Raw genomic sequence first — 22190 nt, forward strand, 5'->3', positions numbered from 1 at the left:
TCAAGTTGTAATATAAAAAGGGTGCACCCTATATAAGGACGCGCAATGATGTTTAACATTTAAAAGAGAAGTGAATAAAATTAATGCAGCAAAAGTAAAAGACGCAATGCTTATAAAAGATAATAAAGTAATATGGAAGGAATAGGTATATATAATGCAATGAAGAAATACGGTATAAGCTAATCGGTTAACTTGGTTAAGAATTATAAACGTGCGCCCGCACAATATAAGGCGCGCCATAAAAAATCTCAAACCTAGAGAAGATAGGTTTTAAAGAGTACTGTCTTCAACTTTTTCGGCTTCTTCTTTTATATCCTCGTCATTATTAATGTCTATAGTGTGAGAGATTGGGTTACCCTTCCTAAATCTCATATATTTGCATTTTGTCCCAACCAAGTCAGAAAAAATTCCAACTTGCATTAAGTTGGATCTGGTTACCAACGTTTTTAAGTTCCATCTTTTAGCTGTAATCTTCAACAAAGCCTCTTCCCGAACTTTAGGCGCACCCTCAAGTTCTCGAACAGATGGCTTGTCTGTAAAATGGAAGAAATGAGTGTATGTGAAAAAGGAGAATGGAGAAATAAGAGAAATAAAGGGAGAAAAGTTAAGGCGTGCCCTTACTTGGTTCAGTATTGAACTGGATCCTGGCCTTTGGCACATCATATAAGTAGAAGAAATTCCCTTTTCACACTTTTTTGTGGCTAACCTTTCCTGAAGAAAACCTTTTCTTGTGTTGTTTGTCGACCACCAAGTAGTAGTAGCCATGATCAGATTTTCGAAGACTGAAAAAATAGTTCACTCCGTCCATGGTTGGTTGAGGAAAGTTTAAGTCCATATAAAGAATATATAGGGCTAGTACAAGCTTATAGCTATTTGGTGACAATTGGAGAGGTGCTAAATCATATAGCTCGATTACTTCCCTAAGATAGGGATGTAAGGGCGCACCCACACCCAGAAAAACTAGTTTTGGGCTGGTAACCATCCTGGGGATCCTGAAATTTTTTCCATAGTTGAAAAGATGGGGGAACATCATACTTAGAGGGTGCGCCCAAATGCCCAACATATCATAAAATCTCATTAACCAATCAAGTTGCTCGTTCAAGCAGCTAGATGCAAGTCCAACGCAAAACAGCTTCCCTTGTTCTTTTCTTAAGCGCTTCTTCACAAATTCTGAACATTTCTTATATTTGATCCAGTCAATACCAATCTCACTGTCAGAAACCTCCCAAAGCACATACGGAATGGGTGAAGGTTCAGGAGAATTAGAAAATTAATAAGTGTCCTCATTGAAGAAGTTCATTTTATCACGCAAAGATGGAGAATTTTCTTCAGGCGCGCCCTCAAAATTTGGTGGACTAGGCGCGCCCTGCGATGATTGGACATATGTATTTGGAAAGTTGGGTTTGTAGTTTACTATGGATGGTCCAGCCCCTTCATTCACACCAATCTCGATGCCCCTATATCTGTCAGAATTTAAATCTTCTAGCCAATAATCGAGTTATGTGCTCTCTGGTGCTGGTGATCTTTCTTTGGAAACTAACTTCTTCTTTCCTTTTCTCTGAGCCAAAAGGACATAATCTATGGAAGAGTCACTCATATAGTATGCCACGAATTTGTTTGCTTTGAGATCTTGGATAAGGCGCGCCTCACGTTCTAGAAACTCTGGGGTTCCGTGAGCGTCTAGGAAATCTGGTTTGAAATGAGTGATTGGGGGAGAATAAATCCCCAACTTGGTACCTAAGTCTTTAAATGGATGGAAAGGAGAAGGAGAGGATGCGCCCTCGTCTTCCAGCTGCCAAAACAAAAGGAATATTTAATTGAGAGCACACCCATAGAAAAAATAAAAGAATAATGACAAGGGTGTAGTAGAATGCATTAGGCGCACCCTAACAAAAGATGGCGCGCCCTATTTAATGTACAAACCATTTAAAATTCTATTGTAAACGCGTCCAAAGAATGAAACTAAAAAAAAGACGAGGAAAATCATAGCAGTAAAGACTAGGCGTGCCTTAATTAATGGGGAGATCATTCACAGTCCCGTCATACCGCAAGTAAAATGCGATATACGTCCTAAACCCTTTAAGGCACGCCCTAAATCTATATTTGGCATATGACATTAGATTAACGGTTGGAATTCCATAAACACGAATTTAAATTCTTAAATCCTATAATTATGGATCTACAGTGATACATACAGGATATATATACACATATACACAAGAATCATGAAAGAACTTATAAAAGGAAAAGAAGGAAGAAGATGAACAGACAGAACAATATTTTGGATAGATTATATGGTCAAATATAAAATAGAGTAAAGAATCATGTACCTTTTTTATTCTTGAAGAGACTGGTCGGAAAAAGGCAAGAAAATGATAAAGAATCAGTCAATTCTGAGCAACTTTAGCTTTAATCGGCGCCGGTGATTTTATGGAGAGAACAGAGAAGAAAAAGAGTAAAGGTGAAAAGTAAAAAGACTTTTTACTTGTATTTATAGGTGAAAAGGACGCGGGACAGCTGTCACATCACGTCAATCACGTCACCCATTACCCCCGAGAAAAATGGTCGTTTAACATCAGGGGCCGCGCTCTATCATGAAGGCGCACCCTGTTTATTAAATGAAACTTGCACAAATTTTATAGATATGAAGAAAGCTAAAAATTCCAATCCCATTTTCAATAGCATATAAAATTTGAGGGGTAGTTGTTATGCCCAAAATTTGGTATTAGAATTATCCGGATCAAAGACGGGTCAATTAAATAAAATTAGATCAAAGGTTTCACAGTCCAAACAAGAAAAAGGGCTTGCCTACTATTCCAAAAAGAAAAGGGCGGGCCCTCTTAAGATGACAACTGAAAACACCCTGAACATTAGGGCTCTCCCTAATGATAACAAGACAAAGAAAGTCCTCACTTCCTATGAAATTAGGGCGCCCCTATGTGTCAAGGGACGACCCATTTTATACGTAGGATAAGGCGCGCCCTGACCTGGAAGTCCTAGCTTTCCCAGAAGTAAGGGCGCGCCCTCAATTGATTAATAGAGAAGGATATGGCCAATTACACAAGGTCGCACAAACACATGAAAGTGATAGGGCGCGCCTTATTGGACAAATTAGCATGGGAAGAAACTTCACTTAGACGAATTCGTTTGGATGCTTCAAGAAGAGGGGAGATTATTATTCCTAATATATTTGTTGCAGGTACTCTATTGAATAACTCATTTCTGTAATGCAATCATAGAAAGGCGGTGTCCGTGGTTGGAGACCGCCAGGGGTATGCCTTGACGGAAGGTCTCCTCCTGTAGTCAGTGACTGTCCTCATTGGGGATGTGAGGTGAACTCTGGTGTGTGCTTTGGGAGCTCTCTCTCTGTAGTCAACGGGTGTCCTTGTTGAGAGATTTCAGAGTATCCTGCATTTTGCACCCAAAAGTTTGGGATCACTTGTCATGCAATCTGGTAAGGCCTCCTTATCCGGGGGAAAATGATGCGTCCAACATTTGGGGTGAACCATAGCTATATCTGCGCCCGCGGACTAGAGAACCAGCTGGTAATGGAGGGTTATACTCGGCCGTGGAGATGCCTTATTCGCGAAGTCGCGAAATCGCAGACAGACCTTGGGCCTTCGTGGTTGGACCTCATCGGCGGACATTCCTCAGGTAGTAGAAGACGATTTCCAGTAGGTTCCATGCGGGGCCTCAGGATGGGAAATCTAAGCACATTAGGTTTCTTATTCCCCAAAAACTATGTTGGGTTGATTCTTATAAATAGGGATACGTAGTCAAATTGTAAGGGGTCAAAAGTTGATAACGCAAAAGAGCCACCACTAACCCTAAGTAATCTCGGTCATTATAAATCACAATCACCAAACAATATTAACATTTTCCCACGAAAAACCACAATCACAGATCTTGTTTTCCGTCACGAACCTCAAATTTTTTTGCTAACAAAATTTACCGTCAACATTAACAATACAAATGGATAAAAGGAGTATCATGCGCTTTGCCCAGAAACTGCCTAGTCATCTAGGTCACAAACATACACTTCCCAACAGGAGAGTGCTTTACACATCAGGGACCAACATCCAACAATAAAGGACGATTAGCCATTTAAATAATTTCAGAAATCAGAAGATACTTTCGATATTACGAGATCCTCTTTATTAACATAACTGTGATTTAATCCTCTTTTCTAAAAAAAATAACATAATCAGACATAAATAGAGTTCTATGAAAAACACATAGGACAGACCAAACCATGTATAAAAGATTGTAATCCAATCAAACTTCTTGAAATAAATCATTTATATTACAATGGCCTGAACCTTATTTATTTCACAACCCAGGCATATCATGCGCACACAGTACATTCCCAAACCAAGTCACAAATTTTAAACAAATCAAGGAAAGGATATATTACACTGAGTATTCAGGGTTAACCCGACATCCCATTTTATTCATTCTTGGATATGGTTGCGCAATCCACCCCGATTTCACTAAATGCTTCCACAAGCTTAGGAAGGAGTTTGGCAAGCATGATTTTGAAACCTGTAGAACTGCCCTTTTGGAATTCTTCATCTAATTTTGTGTGTTCAAAAGCACTGCCAACTGGAATGCCTTTCATGTATGCATTACAAGCCTCTACAATGCAGTTGCAACGTCGAGTGAAGTGCTCCTTCACAAGCTCCTCGAAATGCTGTACCAAGTATAAACATCAAAATTCCTTCAATTTAAGGTAAAAATATCTAAAGATGCAGACATGATTCAAAAGTGAAACTCACTATTGTCTAAAGTACCCTACAAAATTTAGTCCTCGTCACTCTTGAGTTTTCTGATCTCAGGATATTTCGGGGTCATAATGGCTTTATTGGTGGTTAGCATCAACGTTCAATATTTTTTACCGAATATAACTTAATCTTGTTGGGACACAACCATAGAGATGCTGAATTGCTTATAGAAAATAATTGACAAAATTGCTCTTTTTAAAAAATAAAACTTTGATGTACGTAAAAAATTCATATCGTACATCTTTCAGAAAACAATATATAACCAAGACTACAAGAGTGATGCACATTGGAAGCTTTTGTAAAATAATCTTTAATACCTTTTGAAAGATGTACGATAAAATAAACAAAAATTAAAAAAATGTACAATCAAGAAAGCAATTACCTTTGGTGGTCGGCGTAGTAGGTACAGCATGGACTTGCAGCTGACCAGGAATGCATTTTCATTGTATCCAATTGAGTTCTTCTCTCCTTCAGCTCTTCCAATCTGCTTATCATATCCAGCCTCGTTGAAATAGGGTTTTTCATTAAGGACGAGGGCCTGGAGGGATAGCAGAACTTGAAGAATTGTTGAGCTCCCTGGATTCCATACTTCACTACCACTGCCCGTCCATGTATTGAGCAGACTGAGACAAACCTTTCCAGACTCGTACAAATTAGGGTTGACGCGAAGCCCTCCAGAGTTGTAGTGTACCAACTACAGATTTCAATGTCCCCAGAAAACGTGTATTAGTTTGTTTCAAGATAAAACTTTGCAGGCGGAAGATAAACTTGAAGGGAAGTTGCACAATTTTTACAGAACAAAGGTTTTCAGAAATAGGGCTTCTAACATCCGATATTTTGTAGAACAATATAAGGATTTTAACTACTAAGAATGTGTTGAGTACAAAATTAAGTGAGAAATGCAACAAAAACTATGCAGGGTACACAACAACTTACAGGTGGTTCATGCGGATATTCCGCAGGAAGGTAAATGTCAAAGAAAAACAAATTGTCATGATACGGTGTTCCTGGCGCTCCTACAATTGCAGCTCGGATCAAGTCCATCCTTTCCTCATAGACGCGGACGTAGATTGATTCTGTTGCAGAATTTAAAAAGTCTCAAGAAAGGAGCATGAATCGCAGTACTCAGGATTTAGGATTTTTTTTCAAAATATACTTAATAGATAATATTACTCACACGCGACACACACACACACGTACCTGGAAGATCTTTCTCCAAAATACTCCATTCTTGCTGAACCTTCTTGAGCCAACTTCTTTTCATCTACAAGGAAGATAAAAGACGTTGAAACGACTGGAACCTTTAGTTAAAAATTGCTAAAGCAGTTGAGGAAGAAGTTCTAGTTTACCTGGGAAGAGGTTGAGCTTTTTCCAGACCCATCTACAAAGTGGTGGTCCAAACAATCACAACTGACCATATCAAACTGTCCAAAATCTTTTGGAGACTTGCTTCCGGATGGTAATGGAAAATACTCACTCTTCTGTTTTGAGTGTGTTTCTGCAGATGTCTGCGATTCAATTGCTACCAGTGGTTGATCTGCAGTGCACAAATTGCAAAGTTCTAGCGCTTCTATTTCGTTGGGAATCCCAGATCGTGCCTGATTACGCGCTACGAGGTCAGATGTATTCAATGATGATGTAAAACCCAGAGAACAAAATAGGTTTGCCGCAACATTTGTGAAAAATCCTATAGCCGAAGGGAAAGACAAAGAGCTAGTATCCCTCGAGTTCTTTTGACAATTACTGCCATCAACATTCGAATTCAGCAGATCCTGAAAATACAGATACTTTTCTGATCATTCATTAATTAATGTTTTGAAAGGATGACTGTACACTTAACGAATATCTTTTATTCTCTCAACTTCTCTTTTATTTATTTTCTTATCCGTGAGCATAAGAACTAAAGCTATAAAAATGGGGACCAACCTTTTCTTCGTGTCTCATTGACTGGTCATTTTGCTCAGTTTCATTTAGTTCTTCAACATTTTCAGTAGGTAGAACGGAAGTAATAGATAAGCCTTCATCTCTGTCCACCCGAAAGATATCATAAGGTGCCACCTGCAATTATTATGAAGTAATGAGAAATGACGTCTTTACTACAAATTTAAAGAAGATAAATTTGTGGATGCCGAATAGAAAGGTTGCTTAGAAGCAATATAGCAATTTCCATATACAAGTATTTTATATACAGTACTTTATGATATAGAAAACTACATTTAAACAAAAAAAATCCTAATTGATACAGAGAAACAAGGCTGGCTCACAGTAAGCAAGCCCTAAATAAAAGCAAGCCACAGATCCGGGCTACAAGTAAAGGGAGTTCAAAAAGATATCCGCTATATTTGAGGACTCCTTTAAAATTTTTGTATCATGGTCTACCAAACATGAAATACCAGACAAAAGAAAGTCTAACTCGAACAAGTTATCATAAGGAAAAATGTGTTTAACTACAACACTAGTGTAAGTTGGTTATCTATCTAAATTTGTAGCAGCTCAGAGTTCATACCAATAAAAAAGGACATTGGGAGAATGAATTACTATCCATAGTGTTGTTCCTAGTTCCTACAGAAGGCAATATCTGAAGCTTTTGCAGCAAGGAAAAGTAAAATTACTCAGAGAAATAGTGAGGGAAACATAATGTTTATCACAAATGCCCACAACACAGCGATTAAATAATATGCCTCAAAATGTCTAAAGACTCCGAAATAATATGGGGCTAGCAGTCTATTTAAAAAGTATAACTTTAGATAAATAAGTCAAGAAACTTACCTGGGTTTTAGAACCAGTACCCCATTTCACTTCAATGCTCCCATTGTTGAAGTCCACAATAATGCCAAATCGAGATAAGTAACTCTTACTGGAAAATTCACTCTGATCTTCTTTAAAACAGAGGTCTGCACTTTGGTTAGCAGCCTGATCTATGAAGCCTTTTCCGCTTTCATGGTCCTCATACTTTTTTTCACCAGCTATGTCTGAAAGATGGCCCTTATGCATCATAAACACTGCATCACCTATGCAGTAAGAGTGCTCTGGATGCTCAACCAGTTGATAAGCACTAACAGTTTCCTCCTTAACAATTGCCTCAGAATCAGTTACGTGGTTTGCTCTAGAACTTTCCCACCGTACTCTCACGGTTCTTTCTTTTGCATCCACACTTCTCACCACACCCCATCTTGCATTATCAGTGTTATGTTGATCATCAGAATCCTGAACATACTGGTCGGGCCAAAAATCATGAGCATCAATGATATTAATGGGAAAGAGAGCTTGTGAATCCAGCCCAAATGACTGGCTTCCGTCCTGCCAAAGAACATCCGCCTTTGTCATTGTCTTCACTATAACATATAAATCTTCAAGTTTTGGAGCAGAACTAATTTCAAATACTCTCCCTGATTGTACAATTCCAACTTTAGATGAATAAAGAGAAAGATGTTCTGTCAAACCCATGTCATCAATTAGAGAAAGTGTGCACCAATCCCCGAGCTGCCAGCTTGAATGAGAGGAACATGACAACACGGTCAGGTTTTTTGAACTCTGCAGCCTGAGTGGAGCAGCCAACTTTTCAGGACCAACCAGAGCACAAGCAAGCCAATCAACATACACTGTTCCTGCATCGACAGCACAAACAGTTCCTTCATTTCGTTTTTCCTCCCGTGGACCACATAACCATCTTGATGACTTGGCTGTAGATGAGAGCTCTACACGGACTCTCTGTCCAGGATAATAAGGGTACTGTGGATCATCAAGCAAGTCTGGAGAAATAGGTACGAGCTTCTCTGGTCCCATTGTAGAGTATTCACACTTGGTACCATCATCAAACAAGATGGTAACATGGTCAACAATGTTCTCAACTTTTCCAATCCATGGCCCACCCACTACATAGTCCCCAACTGAAATTGAACGCAACTTTCCAAGTTTGTTGGAATCAACATGTCTCGTTTTGGTTCCATAAACGTTTTCTAAATCAACGATCATTTTAACATTGATTACCTTTCCCATCTGTCCCGATGGATCTTCTACCGAGCACACAATGTCTCCACGAACAAATCCTCTCTCAAATGAGAGAAAATCATCAATTTTTCCAATGGTTTCCTCGAGACTTGACAGAATGGAACTGGCCTGGCCACCATATAAAACTTCACTGCCTTCTTGATCCTCAGAACTGCTACTGTAACTGTCACAGTCACTAAAAGGTGATTCCATCACTACTATATATGTACCTGAAATCCTGAACATACAAGCAGAGGAATGCATTTAAAAACCCACTTTTTAGAATTGTTTAACAGAGATACATTCAAATAATATTGAAATAGAAAAACATAAAGATTAACTACGATCAGCTTTACAAAATTAAATATTTTTGATCTTGTCAAGATAACGATACCACAAAAGAAATACAAAAATGAGAGCCCGTTACCAAATTTTTCTCTTCAAGAAACGAGTCTGAGCGATAACTTGAAACGAATATTAGCCCAGTAGATCTGCCAGTATGCGGAACAAAGACACGATGCTCTTGTATATCACTATACTCAATAGATAGGTATTAATTTTTTTGATCAATCTGATCTTTAAGATACAGAGATCGTGATAGTCTCTCCAACAAGTGGAGAATAAATGCCAAAGGAGATTTGCCCGGAAGGGTCAAGGGAGTCTTAAAACAAGAAACCCGAATGCCAAAAGGAGATTTGCCCTAGAAATGAACTGAAACCCTCTTATACTGGAACTGCTCCGAGAACGATTCCAACAAGAGAGAGCCACTTCTTCTTACGAATTTTCCAGCAGAGCTGATTAAAAAACAAGAGGATAAATATTTTAAATGCTCCAAAAGAAAATCTTTGTTCTTTCAGAAAGCACCTAAGTATTGCCAAAGGAGATTTGCACCGGGGATGCCAACTTATGCTGCTTTTCCACTGTTAAAGGGAATAGAACCAGTTCAACACGCAGCAGAAGAACATTAACCAAGTGTACTTGTAGCTTGACTGAGAGAAATTGAGTTATTTCCCAACTAACTCTTTCCTAAAACCGACAATAGCAGCACTGGTCAATCTGAAGCCTTCATAAGAGCATCACCTGCTGGATATTGCTAAAAGTTATTAATATCGTAAGCAACTGACTGAAGAATTACACATGAATAAAGAAACTTATAAGTAACCACATGAAAAAAGAATTTCAGATCATTTTTAAGTCATCTATCATACAAATATTGGTGTAAAACAACAGTGTTTCTGAAATTTTTTCTCTTCAAAATGGTTCGAAGCAAAAGGTGCGCCACTTTAGTAAAAAAATTGAAACTACATGGTGGACGTTTTGGTTTTTGAATGATAATATCACCCTTTTTCAGTAAAAGCCGGAATCATATCTGATAGCACCAAGAAAGTAAGAGTAAATGAAAATTTGATATTTGAAAACATAAAAAACATTTTTCTTCATATACAGAACTTTTGCCTTTTTGAACTTCTTCTTTATCATGGGTATAGCCTTGATTTGGTACCAATTGTAACTTGCAATTTATTGATATGTATATACCTCTTTTTGCAATATTTACTTTTTGATCCATAGAACAAGACAAGTAAAAGTAGACGTTGGACAATATCAAAAGATATTAAATATTTATAGTTCGATTTAACCTACACAGTCAGGGTGTCATGGCAGTACCCAAAATAAACTTAAAAATTAAAATTGAAATAATATTAGAACTTTAAAAGAAATTCATTTTCAGAGCCATGCAGCAAGCAACTGAGAATATGAAGGAGCTTCGGTCTTACTTTCATAACACTATAAAATTTAAACTGTGTATTAATATTCAAGGAATGTATTTCCTAATAAAATATATAGCTTAGTAATTGAGTTCCATAAGATGAAAACCTACCATTTTGCAGCGACAGAGGGAGAGAGAGAGAGAGGGAGGGAGAGAGGGGGGGAGAGAGAGAGAGAGATAGAGAGAGAGAGTACCATTTTGCAGCTTCTCAGTAACAGTTGAACTGTATGATCCCAAAGAATGTGAAAAACAAAAAGACAAAAACGAAACAACCCAAGAACTCAAAAAACCAATCATATAATGTTGTTGAGCAATCCTTCTTGAACTTTCTTGATTCCAAACACAACAAAAGAGAAGTAGAATCAGGGGAATTCAGAGAGGCCAAGTCCCTCCCCAAAACCCATTTCTCATGCCATAAAAGAGCTTCCAAAACATAGCAAAACTCTAAAGAAACACCCCTGCTCCCTTCTCTCTTCAACTGCTTGTATTCTTTGTCTGCTTTGGTGCTTTCTCTCTCTAGCTTATTAAGACTTGGGAGTTTGAGGGTACTTTTCATTTGGCAGAGCCAATGAAATATAAGGCACTAACTTAGATTCGGTACCTCACAGAATATACCAACACTATATTTGCCTCTTCCGGGTCCTCGTCTGTTTTTTGCAACTTTATACTTACAACTACTATTATGTACGTAATACCAACTTACCTTCAGCTTTTGATGTGATTCATTTCCCACCATCAGTTTTTAATAATCCCCCCCTTTGTGAAATAATAGGTGATTTTTGTCACATATTCTAAAATTAATAACTTTACATTTTTATGTACAAATTAACTACACGCTTACATCGGAGTCGAATTCTTCATCTTATATGGGACAAAATCTCAACCAATGCACTACTTATTTGTTGAACATTAAACTCTATAAAACTGAAAGATATTTGTTTAATAAATATATTGATATAGGAAAGAATTGAACTCTGACGCAATAAATAGATAATTCTGAGCTCCCCAGTTCCCCCCACCTCTAACCTCTATGTATGAAATTCTGGTTTGCAACAGTAATATTTTGAGGTTTATAGTAAAGCTAAGATAATTTGATTAATATTCTCAGAAAAAAACAATATAACGGATAATAAGTTTCATACCTTGATCTAAATTAAGTTCAGCTATTCTTGAATAACCTGATTGATAATGCAATTTAAGTGCAGTTCATGTTTGAGTCGTGTCCGTACGAGGAACATGTTTTAGCCTTTTTAGGCGGGGGTGATGACACACATCATTTGCACAAAAAAGAAAACAAGAAAATGAATACGTAATACAACTTGTTTGTTAATTAGGAGGTTGAATTCATTTTATTTAACTCATATATCGGTTTGATTTGATTTGCACGAAGTCTAAACCGATCCAAACTCTCTTTCTTTTTTTAATTTAAAGCACATATCTGACTTACACCTGAGAACCTCATTCAAATCAAAAGCTCTCTGGTAATCTAAATCACTTAAATTTAATTTAAATTATCATCCATCGTATCCGGGGATGTATCTATTCATTTTATTTTAGAAGGATACTGGACAAATTTTCAAAAAATACATATATGTTTATGAGTTTTTAAGGAGCATTTTTATATATATTTTTGAAAAATTTAATAATAAACAATATAAGAATATGTGTCCCAGGTGCTCCGATGCCCCCAAATCGTCTCCACATAAACATATGCAATGGTATATGTACACTCCGTGCACATAAAATACGTAGCTAGTGCAGATATTGGTGCTGTAAAGCTAAAATTGTAAAGGAAAATAAGTATGGATATTGGATGTTATGGTATAGTCTGGTGAATATTCTTGATGACCCGAACAAGTAAAACAAACCTGTACCCGTATATATGTATGACGATTACGTAGAATCACTTTACAAATAATGTATTAGTGTATTGGTTCCAGCATCATTAAGGACAGCATCGATTCAAAAAACGTAGTGGTACTGGTGGATGATTACCTACGTTGCCAACTTAACCACTTCAAAATGAGGCATCATTATTGACTCTTGGTGGATTCTATTAGATCAACTTTGTTAATTAATTCTCTGTTTCTGCTACCAAATTGAGCATGGCCTTATATCTTTAAACGAATTATAGTTTCGACCATGGCATAAACAAAAATCTGTTGATAATTAGTGAGATTAATTCATTGCAAAGATTTCAATTTAAATGGAAATCAAAATTTTATGTTGCATTTCAATTTTGATATGCATCTTCACAAGCTGAATGCTAATGCCTCCATGAGGGATACAAATATATGGGTCCTCGTTCCGACTATGTCGCAGAAAATTTTTATGAATAGGGTTAACACTAGAAATTAATATGAATTCATGATGCCATATAACATTATACATGCTTAAATTTTGGGTTTTAAGGTACTTTCCATTTGTAAAAAATTTTCGTAAATAGATGATTTGTCTATGATTAAATGACGTGGATGAGCACCCTATTTATATAATGAAATATCAAATATTATAGTTTTTGATACAAAATCTGTAAGGGAGTGAATAATTATTATCAACAAAAATCAAAATGCAGCATTGAGTAAAAATACTAAAATGAAATACTATAAAGTTGACAAAACAAACAGTTAAGTCGCCCATTCCACGAACACTAAAGGTACCTTGAGCTTACGTGTATATATTCACAGAAACTGGTATAAAACTTGGTTTAAGCCGTTAACTGTGGCTCCATGTTAGTAATATGTTACCTCTACACGTTATTCAACATGTAAATCATTATATCACACTGTAGAGTAGAAAGGGTATGCAAGTTGTAAGTTGTAATCCACCAATTGGGAGTTGATCTCAAATCTACACCTTTGTTAGTGCTCTTGTCAATTTGTGAAAGCAACATTAATCTCATCTCTCCTTTGCGCATATATCTGCCCACATATACTACTATTATATTTTGACTGAATCCTTTAACCTGTTCATACCCAAATGAATATTTAGTATTTTTATATTTGCAAATCTCAAGTATTGTTCACAGGAAATGCCATTATTACATATCCTTCACCTAAATCATATCAAAGTGGATTTGTACAAATCTGTTTGGCTTCACCTCAACCTCAACTTACATGCATTTCCTTAGAAACAGCTTATAAGAAGATTTTAGGAAATTTTAGTCACAGTTCGTTGTTGCAGAAAATGGAACAACTTAGTTCATTTATTTCTTCTCTTGTTAATGATAGGATGCGAGCTCGTTCAACAAGAGACGGACGTCTTTGAATATTAAGATTGTTTGCGATCGATTACTACATAAAATGTGAGTCAATTATAAATGTATCACAAGTCAATTACTCTACAAAGCAGTTCTATCTTCTATGTTCAAAAATAATATGTAATTTCGACGATCTCACACAGAAAAGGGTCAATTTGCATAATTTATACAGTACCAACCACTTTGGGAGATTTAGGAAGTTAGGTCAGATCCTGACTGTGAATATTGCGTGTGCATATAAATATCATATATAATTCTCCACAAAGGAAGATTTGTACATTGTGCCATGGTAATAGAATTCCTTGTAAATCAGCAACAAAATGCATAGTTTGTTTTTATGTTCATCGGCTACCAGCTAGTCATGAATACTAAGATTCAATTTCCTCAATTGTAATTGTAACAACTTGTGCTTAGCATTCCGGATGGAAGAATTAGAATCTACGTATCGCGTATACATGTTAAAATCCAGATATAGCATATAGATGAAAAATTATAATAAAATAAAGAAAATATATCATCACACATTGCATGTGTACTAACTACTAACGTATCTGCAAATATGCAGAGTTCATGTATTTTAACTATCACAGCTTTGAATAGTTAAATGTGAACAAAATATAATAAATTTGTGTTAAATCCAATCCACTCACCCTCAAAACCTACATTTTTGTAATTATATATCTATGTAATGTGGGTGATTATTTTGTGACAAACGATTTGGTAACAACTAACATGTTATAACGCGATAAACTGATGTTTTATTACGATACATAAAAAGATGACATCCGCATACATTCACGCCAAAAATCCTATTATACACGTGCGATAAACTATCATAGAAACAAGGGCTTAATCCAGACCGGAACCCACGTAATATTACGACTCACAACAAATATGTCTTGGCAAAGCACAGAGATAAAGTAAAAGTAGCAAGTGCTAGGGCCATTATATGTGTATTGACAAGACATTCCATTAGCAAGAATGTAAAATACATCTTATTTTTTAAGTAAAAAGAAATGCTAAGTGGGAAGAAGCACTCAAATAGAACTTTTGAAACTTGATGGGTCGTTGGGTTTTACAGGTGGCAAAACAATCTGGAATCAATTTTGTTTGGAAAATCGAAAGCACCGGCATATTGAAAATTAGTTTTGCAATGGTTTAAATATTAGAGGGGCACTAGAAAAAGGGAAAATAAATGGTTTTCATACAGAGTGGTAAATACATTGATTACCTTAGCACCACTTACATAAATAGACTAGTAAATTATTTTCAGCCGTTCCTAAAATAAATAATTAATTAGTGCAACAATAGTTTCAGCCGTCCATAACTAGAGAGGTAAGAAAACGTAGGGTTAGTGGGTACTTGCTTTATTTCTCAGATTGTTTATCAATACAACTTTGGCTAATTAACCTGCAGGAACTAAACTATGATCGGTAAAAGTGATCAAAATTAACTTATCCAAAAAAAAGAGAGCAATAGCGACTTATTCTTATCAATAGACGAACAGATATGGTATTCGAATTCAAATAAAAACCAAGTAGATTACTCCTTCACATTTCCTGAAAACCATTTAATTAGATAAACACAAAACTAACAAACACAATACACATGTCAGTAAAACTTTTTAACAGATACCCTCTGTCTCCCGATAAAGGAAAGAAGAGGGCCAGGTTCATCTCTATCACATATAGTAGTTTGTAGCTAGTCAACTAAAGATTACAATCAGTTTGTATTCATTACTGTCGGTACACATGTGATGCTATGTCATTGTCCCTATCCATTTATGTTCTTCATAGTGCCATTATACAGTTACTAGACTAGATGCAACGCCCGTCTTTGCCTATCTATTTCATTCAATTTCATTATGTGACTATTAGTCAAACAACATTTTACGCAGAAAACAGAAAAGTTTGTAGGACAATTTATACAGGATATGTAAAACAATTGGTATGAAGCCTCAGTTTTTCTAAAACTGTACATGTACAGGATCTATAAAACATTTGGTATGAAGCCAATGTATTTCTAAAAAGTTTTCTTAAAAGCCGTAGGCATTACGGCAGGTTCCAAATATTCTCATAGCTAGTAAAATTAAGAGAACATCAAAAGGTCAGATCTTTGCTAAGAACTCCGGTTCCAGAATCCAGACAGGCCACTATCACACATTCAAGTTCTAAGTTCTATCCCCTATCTTTTATGAGTAAAAATTCCCCGAAGTACGTACTATTTTTTTTAATCAAGTTGAAAAGACTTTTTACTCACCTAAGTTAGATGAGTACGTAGTTAGGAGCATCAAGCTCATATTTTATTACTTTATTTAGATGTAAACTTATTTAATGATCATTTGAATACAAAAGTTCATTACAACATGCATTATATTAATAAAAATTATGTAATTATACATTACATGTGTAATTTATATATTTTTGACAATCTTCATTGCACACAGCTAAAAGAGTATTCCTCGCCGCCATAGTCAAAATTAATAACTTTTATTTCAAATTCCTGAATAGTCACATGCTGATATTGTTTACTTGAAATAACATCAAATATGTATATTTGACAAAACGATGAGCAGATGATCTAAACAGCTGAGTAACCCGAAAACCTGACCTTTAAAGGTTTGGATGGAAGGGCGGTAAAATAACTAACCAATGTGGCCTAGCAGCATAGTCCTTTCTATGCTGGAACTGCTACCTTCTCCACCTCCTTGACTGCCTTTTTGGTCTTCTCAGGTACCGGCATTACAGGTTTTTCAATTCCTTGTATGTCCGTTATTCTTATCTTTGTTAGTTCCTATAAGTAAACAAATGGTAAACACATAGGCCAGAAGTAAGTTATTCCTGTGAGATAACAGATGCGTCGATGCAATTATAAACAATAGAAATATTTTCTTAGTCTACACTTAAATTGAGCAACAATGTGATATGACTAACCTGTCGATGTCCTTTAGTTCGGCGATAGTTCTTCCTTCTCTTTTTCTTGAAAATGATTACTTTTGCATCTAGAGCCTGGAAGGAAAAACCCAAGCAGAAATTGAGTCTTGTCAGAAGTTCACATTTACTAGGAGTGTAGGACATTCACAACAATATCAAACAAAGGGAAGCTTCTGCTGGACTCAATAATTCGGATAATCAAAAATTCAGGAACAATCAGTTCATAGTGATCAAAATATAGGAATGAATGGGAAGATCTATCAGTAATAAAATGCAGAATTGAGGTTTTCACTTCCACAATTTGTTTTTCTCGTGATTTCTTAGAGTTCTAACTTTCATCTATACGTATTCTTTTATAAGCTCTACCAAATTTTTCTTAGTATTTACAAAAAGTCAACAACCAAACAATAAAAAAGCAAAAGCTTTGGAAATATATCCCTTCGATCATTCAACAGAGAATTATTGCCACCTTGTCCTGACCAATTTAAAATTTAAACCCCAATATCTCATCACTCTCTATACAACCATATTGCCAAAGCTAAGAGTCTATTATAAACAGAATCACCCGGAGTCCAGGATAGTAATCCAAATTCTTATCTTTAAGTCATGAAACTCAGTCTTAATTCAATAACATTTAACCAAAAAAATCTATCAAATTTTGTATTTAACATATATACAAAAGAAACAATAAAATAGATTTCAGCTCTTACATGTTCTTCAACAACAGCACGAACAGTTGCGTCGGGCAATATTGGCCGTCCGATAAGTGTCTGAGTGGGAGACCCCAACATTAAAACTTTGTTTAAGATTATCTGCAAACAATTCATTTTAGCATGATACATGTTGAGAACTTAATTTTTCGCATCAAACGACAAAATTGTCGATAAAACTTAAGTGCTATCATCAAGAATAGCAAGGTAACTAGAATGAAACGCGAGGACATTATTAGTCAGACTAAGACAATGCTTCTAAATCATTGAACAGTAAATCAGACAGGGAACAGCTTGTATAGAGGATTTCAATAACATATGGTTTTACAACATACAATTTATAACTGAGAATTCCAGTTATTGAAAATAACACAGAAATTTAATGAGCATCAAACATCTTTACAAAATTTAAGCATAAAATCAGGGAGAAACTAGAGAGCTACTTAAAAAATTTAAAAATAAATATAATCAGACAGTAAATACCATCTTCGACTAATTTGCTCGAAACTTCTAAAAACAAGAAAACTCTATAACAGTTCCCGGCTATAATAGCATAGGTAAACAAGTAAAACTATCACATATATTTTATGTAATCGGCAATATTACAGCACGACTTTAATTTAGAACTTTGACGAGTAGTACAGTAGATCAATGGAACATCCAATGATCCAGATATAGGGGCAAAAACCAAAAACATTTATAAGTGTGCCAGAAACTTAAACTTAAGATTTATATATCCACAGCTATGTTAGAATTCGCAAAAGCATGCCCTTGTTCACAACATATTACTGAAAGATCAAATGCCAAAAGCATATCAACATTACTACTACAAACTGAAACCCATAACTATGTTCTTTAACTACAAAGGACCAAAATCAACAGCCATTAATCAACAAAAATGTAGAAAGTAAAACCAAACATTCACCTTGTCATGCACTTCGCAAAACTTAAGCTTCTCTGCGTAGACGCAATCCCCATTGCTCACCTTAAACTGGTGCGACCCAATCTAAAAAAGCATAGAAAATATCAAAATCCACAAAACAGGGCGATCAAAGTCCAAAACTTTAACCTGACTAACATCAAAAACAGACTCACATTCTTCGAATAAACACACATTCTACATTTTCCAATCTCGGCAAACAAAACTAATTAAAAAAACATAAATGGGTGGATCAAAGATCGAAACTTTAACCTGAATAACAGCGAAAACAGGCTCATAATCTTTAAAAACACGATCAGAACGTTCAAGTGGGCCCACAACTTTATACCCAATAGCAGCAGCTTCACTTTCTTTCTCCTCCGGCGTATACTCTCTCTTCCCACTCGAACCCGAAACGACGTCGTCTTCATCTAAACTCTCTCCCATTTCATCCTCCTCATCATCATCATAATCTTCACTATCCTCGCTATCATCGCTACGATTAGAAGAGAAATGACGAGTAATTGTGAAAAGGGTGTGTTGATTTGAGGCTGAAATAGAGGAAATTAGGTTAAATGTTTGAGGAAAATGTGGAATTTGAGTGATTCGAGGTAGAGATTGGAGAAGAGGGTTTAGGGTTTTAAGAGATAAAGAAAAAGAAGAGTATTGACGAGCTAGGGTTTGAAACACTCGTCTTTGAGCCATTGATTTTGGGGTTTTGGTCGACAAAGTTTTTACAGGAAGAGTTTCAGAAGGGTTTAACGGCTACCAAGGCCCTGTTTGGTGGTTACTCTCTTTTCCGGATACTTTGTTCAGATTATCAGATATATTGGTTATTAATTCAGGGAAATGTTTTATGTAAATATATTCGAGTTGTATTTAGTTTTATCACGAAAAATAGGTCATCATTTTAACAAATTTGCAATATTAAAAAACAATTAGTAAAAAGATTTATTCAAAATATATTAATTTATCAATACATTATTTGAATTGTACGAAAAATGTCACTCGAAATAGCTTATACTACATCACTTTCTTAACTGATCTTAACGGGATATCATTTTGATCACTAAAATCATATAAATATCAAATAGATAACTTCAAAAATGCGATAAGAAGGTAAATATTATCGTCTGTTATGTTCTACACATTTTTCTTCAACGCTACTGTAACCAAATAAAAAGTTATGAACTCTACTATTTTAGATAATATATCTAGATTTACAAAAAATTATTTACTATTTATTTTAAATTTTATAGTTATTTTATCTTACTTAATTAAAAATAAATAGTAAATAAAAATTTTAAAATCTAGATATACTAGAGTTCATAATTTTTCATTTAATTTTAGTAGCGTTAAAGAAAAATGTGTAGAACTTAACAAAAGATAATATTTACTTTCTCGTCATATTTTTGGAGTTATGTATTTGATAGTTACATGACTTTAGTGATCAAAATGATACTCGTTAAGATCAGTAAAGGAAGTGACATATCACTTTGTGACATATCACTTTCACTTTAGTGACCAGTTTGATATATAACCCATTTATTTAGATCTTTGAGTGATGAAATATTAAGTAATGTTTACAGTTTTTCTTTTCGGTAAGAATGTGCACGGTTCGGTCTAGATTAGTTTTTACCGAAAATCGATATCAAATTGTGTATGTCGGTCACTTTGGTTTTTATCTATTAATCGTAACCAAATCGTTCAGAACTATTATTCATAATCAAACCGCTCGGAACAGTTATTGTCGGTTCGATTGACCATTTATCGGGTTTGATTTTTTTAATTAATTATTTAATATAATGCTAAGAAAACTTTATAAGTGTCATTTTACTTTTTTAAGAATTCATCAGCAAAATAATATACATATGCTTATGCATATATATATACACACATACATATTTGGATTTGTAAATTTTAATTTATGTAAAAAAAGTTTAAAAGATATTTTAAACTTAGAAATTATTAATAAGTAAGCTAATTATTTGTTAATGTATAATATTTAAAATTCAATTTATTGAAATTAAATTCACAAATAATCCAGTATTTATATATAAAATATCTCAGTTTTGAATGACAATCAAATATTATATGTATGGTGAAAAACACAAGTGATAATTTGGTGTGCTGATTTAAAAATATATTGGTCAATGAAAATACTCAAATTCGATTTGTTAGAATATTTTATGACATTCAGAATATACGGGCTTACAAATTAAAGACAACTATATTTAATATTTATTCTATATTTGGACTAATTAAGTGGTCTAAAATAAAGTGTCCAATAACATCTTATTCGGTATGGGATTTGTAATGTGTAATACTCAATAGGGGTCTGATTAGGGCTAGTGTGGTCTAATTGTTCTACTATATAAAGAACATAATAGGGTCGTGGTCCCCATGACTATTCACAACCTCTACTCCTATATTCTCATCAGTTTAACCGAGATACAGCTAGAGACTGAATCAAGTCTACGGAAGATCAAGTCCCACAATCTGTATTCATATCTATTGTCATGAATTCAGGTACGCTTCTGTAATACAACTTTTATGTAACCTTGATAATATCGCATAAGATGATCCTGATTATGTATTTAGATCTACAAATGGTATCCGGGCATAACTTATGTCGAATTATAAGGGTTGATCATATTATATATACGATTATATTTTTTTCCTTCAATTATGATCGATACATGTGGTTGTGAATGCGTTATTTGATCGTAAAATTCAGTTTTGGTTTTGACTTATTAATTTTCTTGTTGAAAATAATAAAATATCATGTACCTGTTTTGCGATTAATTCTGGTTAGTCCATTTAATTTTGCATAATGATTGCTATGTAATTGAGTTTGGTATTTAGTCAAGAAATTCATAATTGGCCTTCGGTTATTAATTTAGATATGCGTATATTTTATCTTACCAAAATTTATGCATCGTCCAAAATATGATGATTTTCTAGTCATGTTATTAGTGTATACATTTTTAATGTATGAAATCATTGAACAAGGTTACATGAGTATCAATCTGGTGCATATAATTCTTAGTGTGCATGGTACTAGTGGAAGTTTAATATCAATTAGTGCGTATCATGTTAATGTGAAAATTCACATTTTTTATGATTTTATCATACGAATTACAAGAATCCCAACTCGTGAATAACTAACCTTTGACTTTATTTTTTGTAGACGAGATAAATTAATGCTTTTTTATTAATTTGATATGATGAAATTTGGTTTGTAGAATTATTAAATCTTAGGTTATTTATTTTAATTTATTTACAGCAATACGAGTTTTGGGGAATATTTTTATTTGAATTATATGTATATATATAGATTATCCTTTTTATTTCGTGAATAAGTGAGTTGAAGCAAAATATTTCCAAAGTGATATATTATTTGTAGATTTGTTTATTTTAAAATATTAGGATGTGTATATTTATTATTTATCCGTTGAATAATCGACCCAAAGGAAGGTTATTTGATGGCCAAATATGTGCGTGCTGGAATAAATATGTAATAATTTCTAATTTTTCATGTGAGTAACTAACCGGCCTAAATGAAAGTTTTTTGTTTGACCGAACTTATTATTAATATTTAATTCTTGCGTGGAGAGTACCACTTGTAAGTTAATATTTTCGTCCAAAGACTAAATATTAATGTTATGTTAAGTATCTTTTTAAATGGGCCCACACACACCGTAGTTTTATTTAAATTCAGGCTATTATGTATGCCTGAGACATGAATTTTATTTTTTGCGAGCTTATAATTTTTTTTGTTCTAAATTGCTAGTTAATTCATCTGCTGCTAATATAACTGTCAACATGAA

At 34.7% G+C, this 22190-nt stretch overlaps 2 protein-coding genes across 6 annotated transcripts; both read right to left on the bottom strand.

Annotated features, from left to right (window-relative positions):
• Positions 1–4264: 4264 nt before the first annotated feature.
• LOC141666824 (putative ubiquitin-conjugating enzyme E2 24) lies at positions 4265–11254 on the bottom strand. Of its 5 annotated transcripts, none has more exons than XM_074473033.1 (10): positions 10734–11254; positions 9199–9851; positions 7551–9009; positions 7288–7365; positions 6708–6839; positions 6131–6568; positions 5982–6045; positions 5718–5857; positions 5164–5475; positions 4265–4690 (listed from the first exon to the last, which is right to left on the bottom strand). In XM_074473033.1, the coding sequence occupies exons 3-10, from the start codon at positions 8982–8984 to the stop codon at positions 4448–4450; spliced, it is 2841 nt and encodes a 946-aa protein (XP_074329134.1). In that variant the 5' UTR covers positions 8985–9009; positions 9199–9851; positions 10734–11254; the 3' UTR covers positions 4265–4447. The 5 variants fall into 5 exon arrangements, with proteins under 5 accessions (XP_074329134.1, XP_074329133.1, XP_074329135.1 ...); XM_074473032.1 differs by having other exon boundaries at positions 9199–9854; XM_074473034.1 differs by having other exon boundaries at positions 9199–9864.
• Positions 11255–16268: 5014 nt separating this feature from the next.
• On the bottom strand, positions 16269–19180 carry LOC141666825 (large ribosomal subunit protein bL21m-like). The gene is made up of 5 exons (XM_074473037.1): positions 18634–19180; positions 18367–18447; positions 17442–17543; positions 16732–16806; positions 16269–16591 (listed from the first exon to the last, which is right to left on the bottom strand). Exons 1-5 carry the CDS (start codon positions 19063–19065, stop codon positions 16475–16477), a joined length of 807 nt encoding a protein of 268 aa, XP_074329138.1. The 5' UTR covers positions 19066–19180; the 3' UTR covers positions 16269–16474.
• Positions 19181–22190: the final 3010 nt, after the last annotated feature.

This window comes from Apium graveolens, chromosome 6, assembly GCF_009905375.1.
Source record: "Apium graveolens cultivar Ventura chromosome 6, ASM990537v1, whole genome shotgun sequence".
In the NCBI taxonomy this organism is placed as follows: Eukaryota; Viridiplantae; Streptophyta; class Magnoliopsida; order Apiales; family Apiaceae; genus Apium; species Apium graveolens.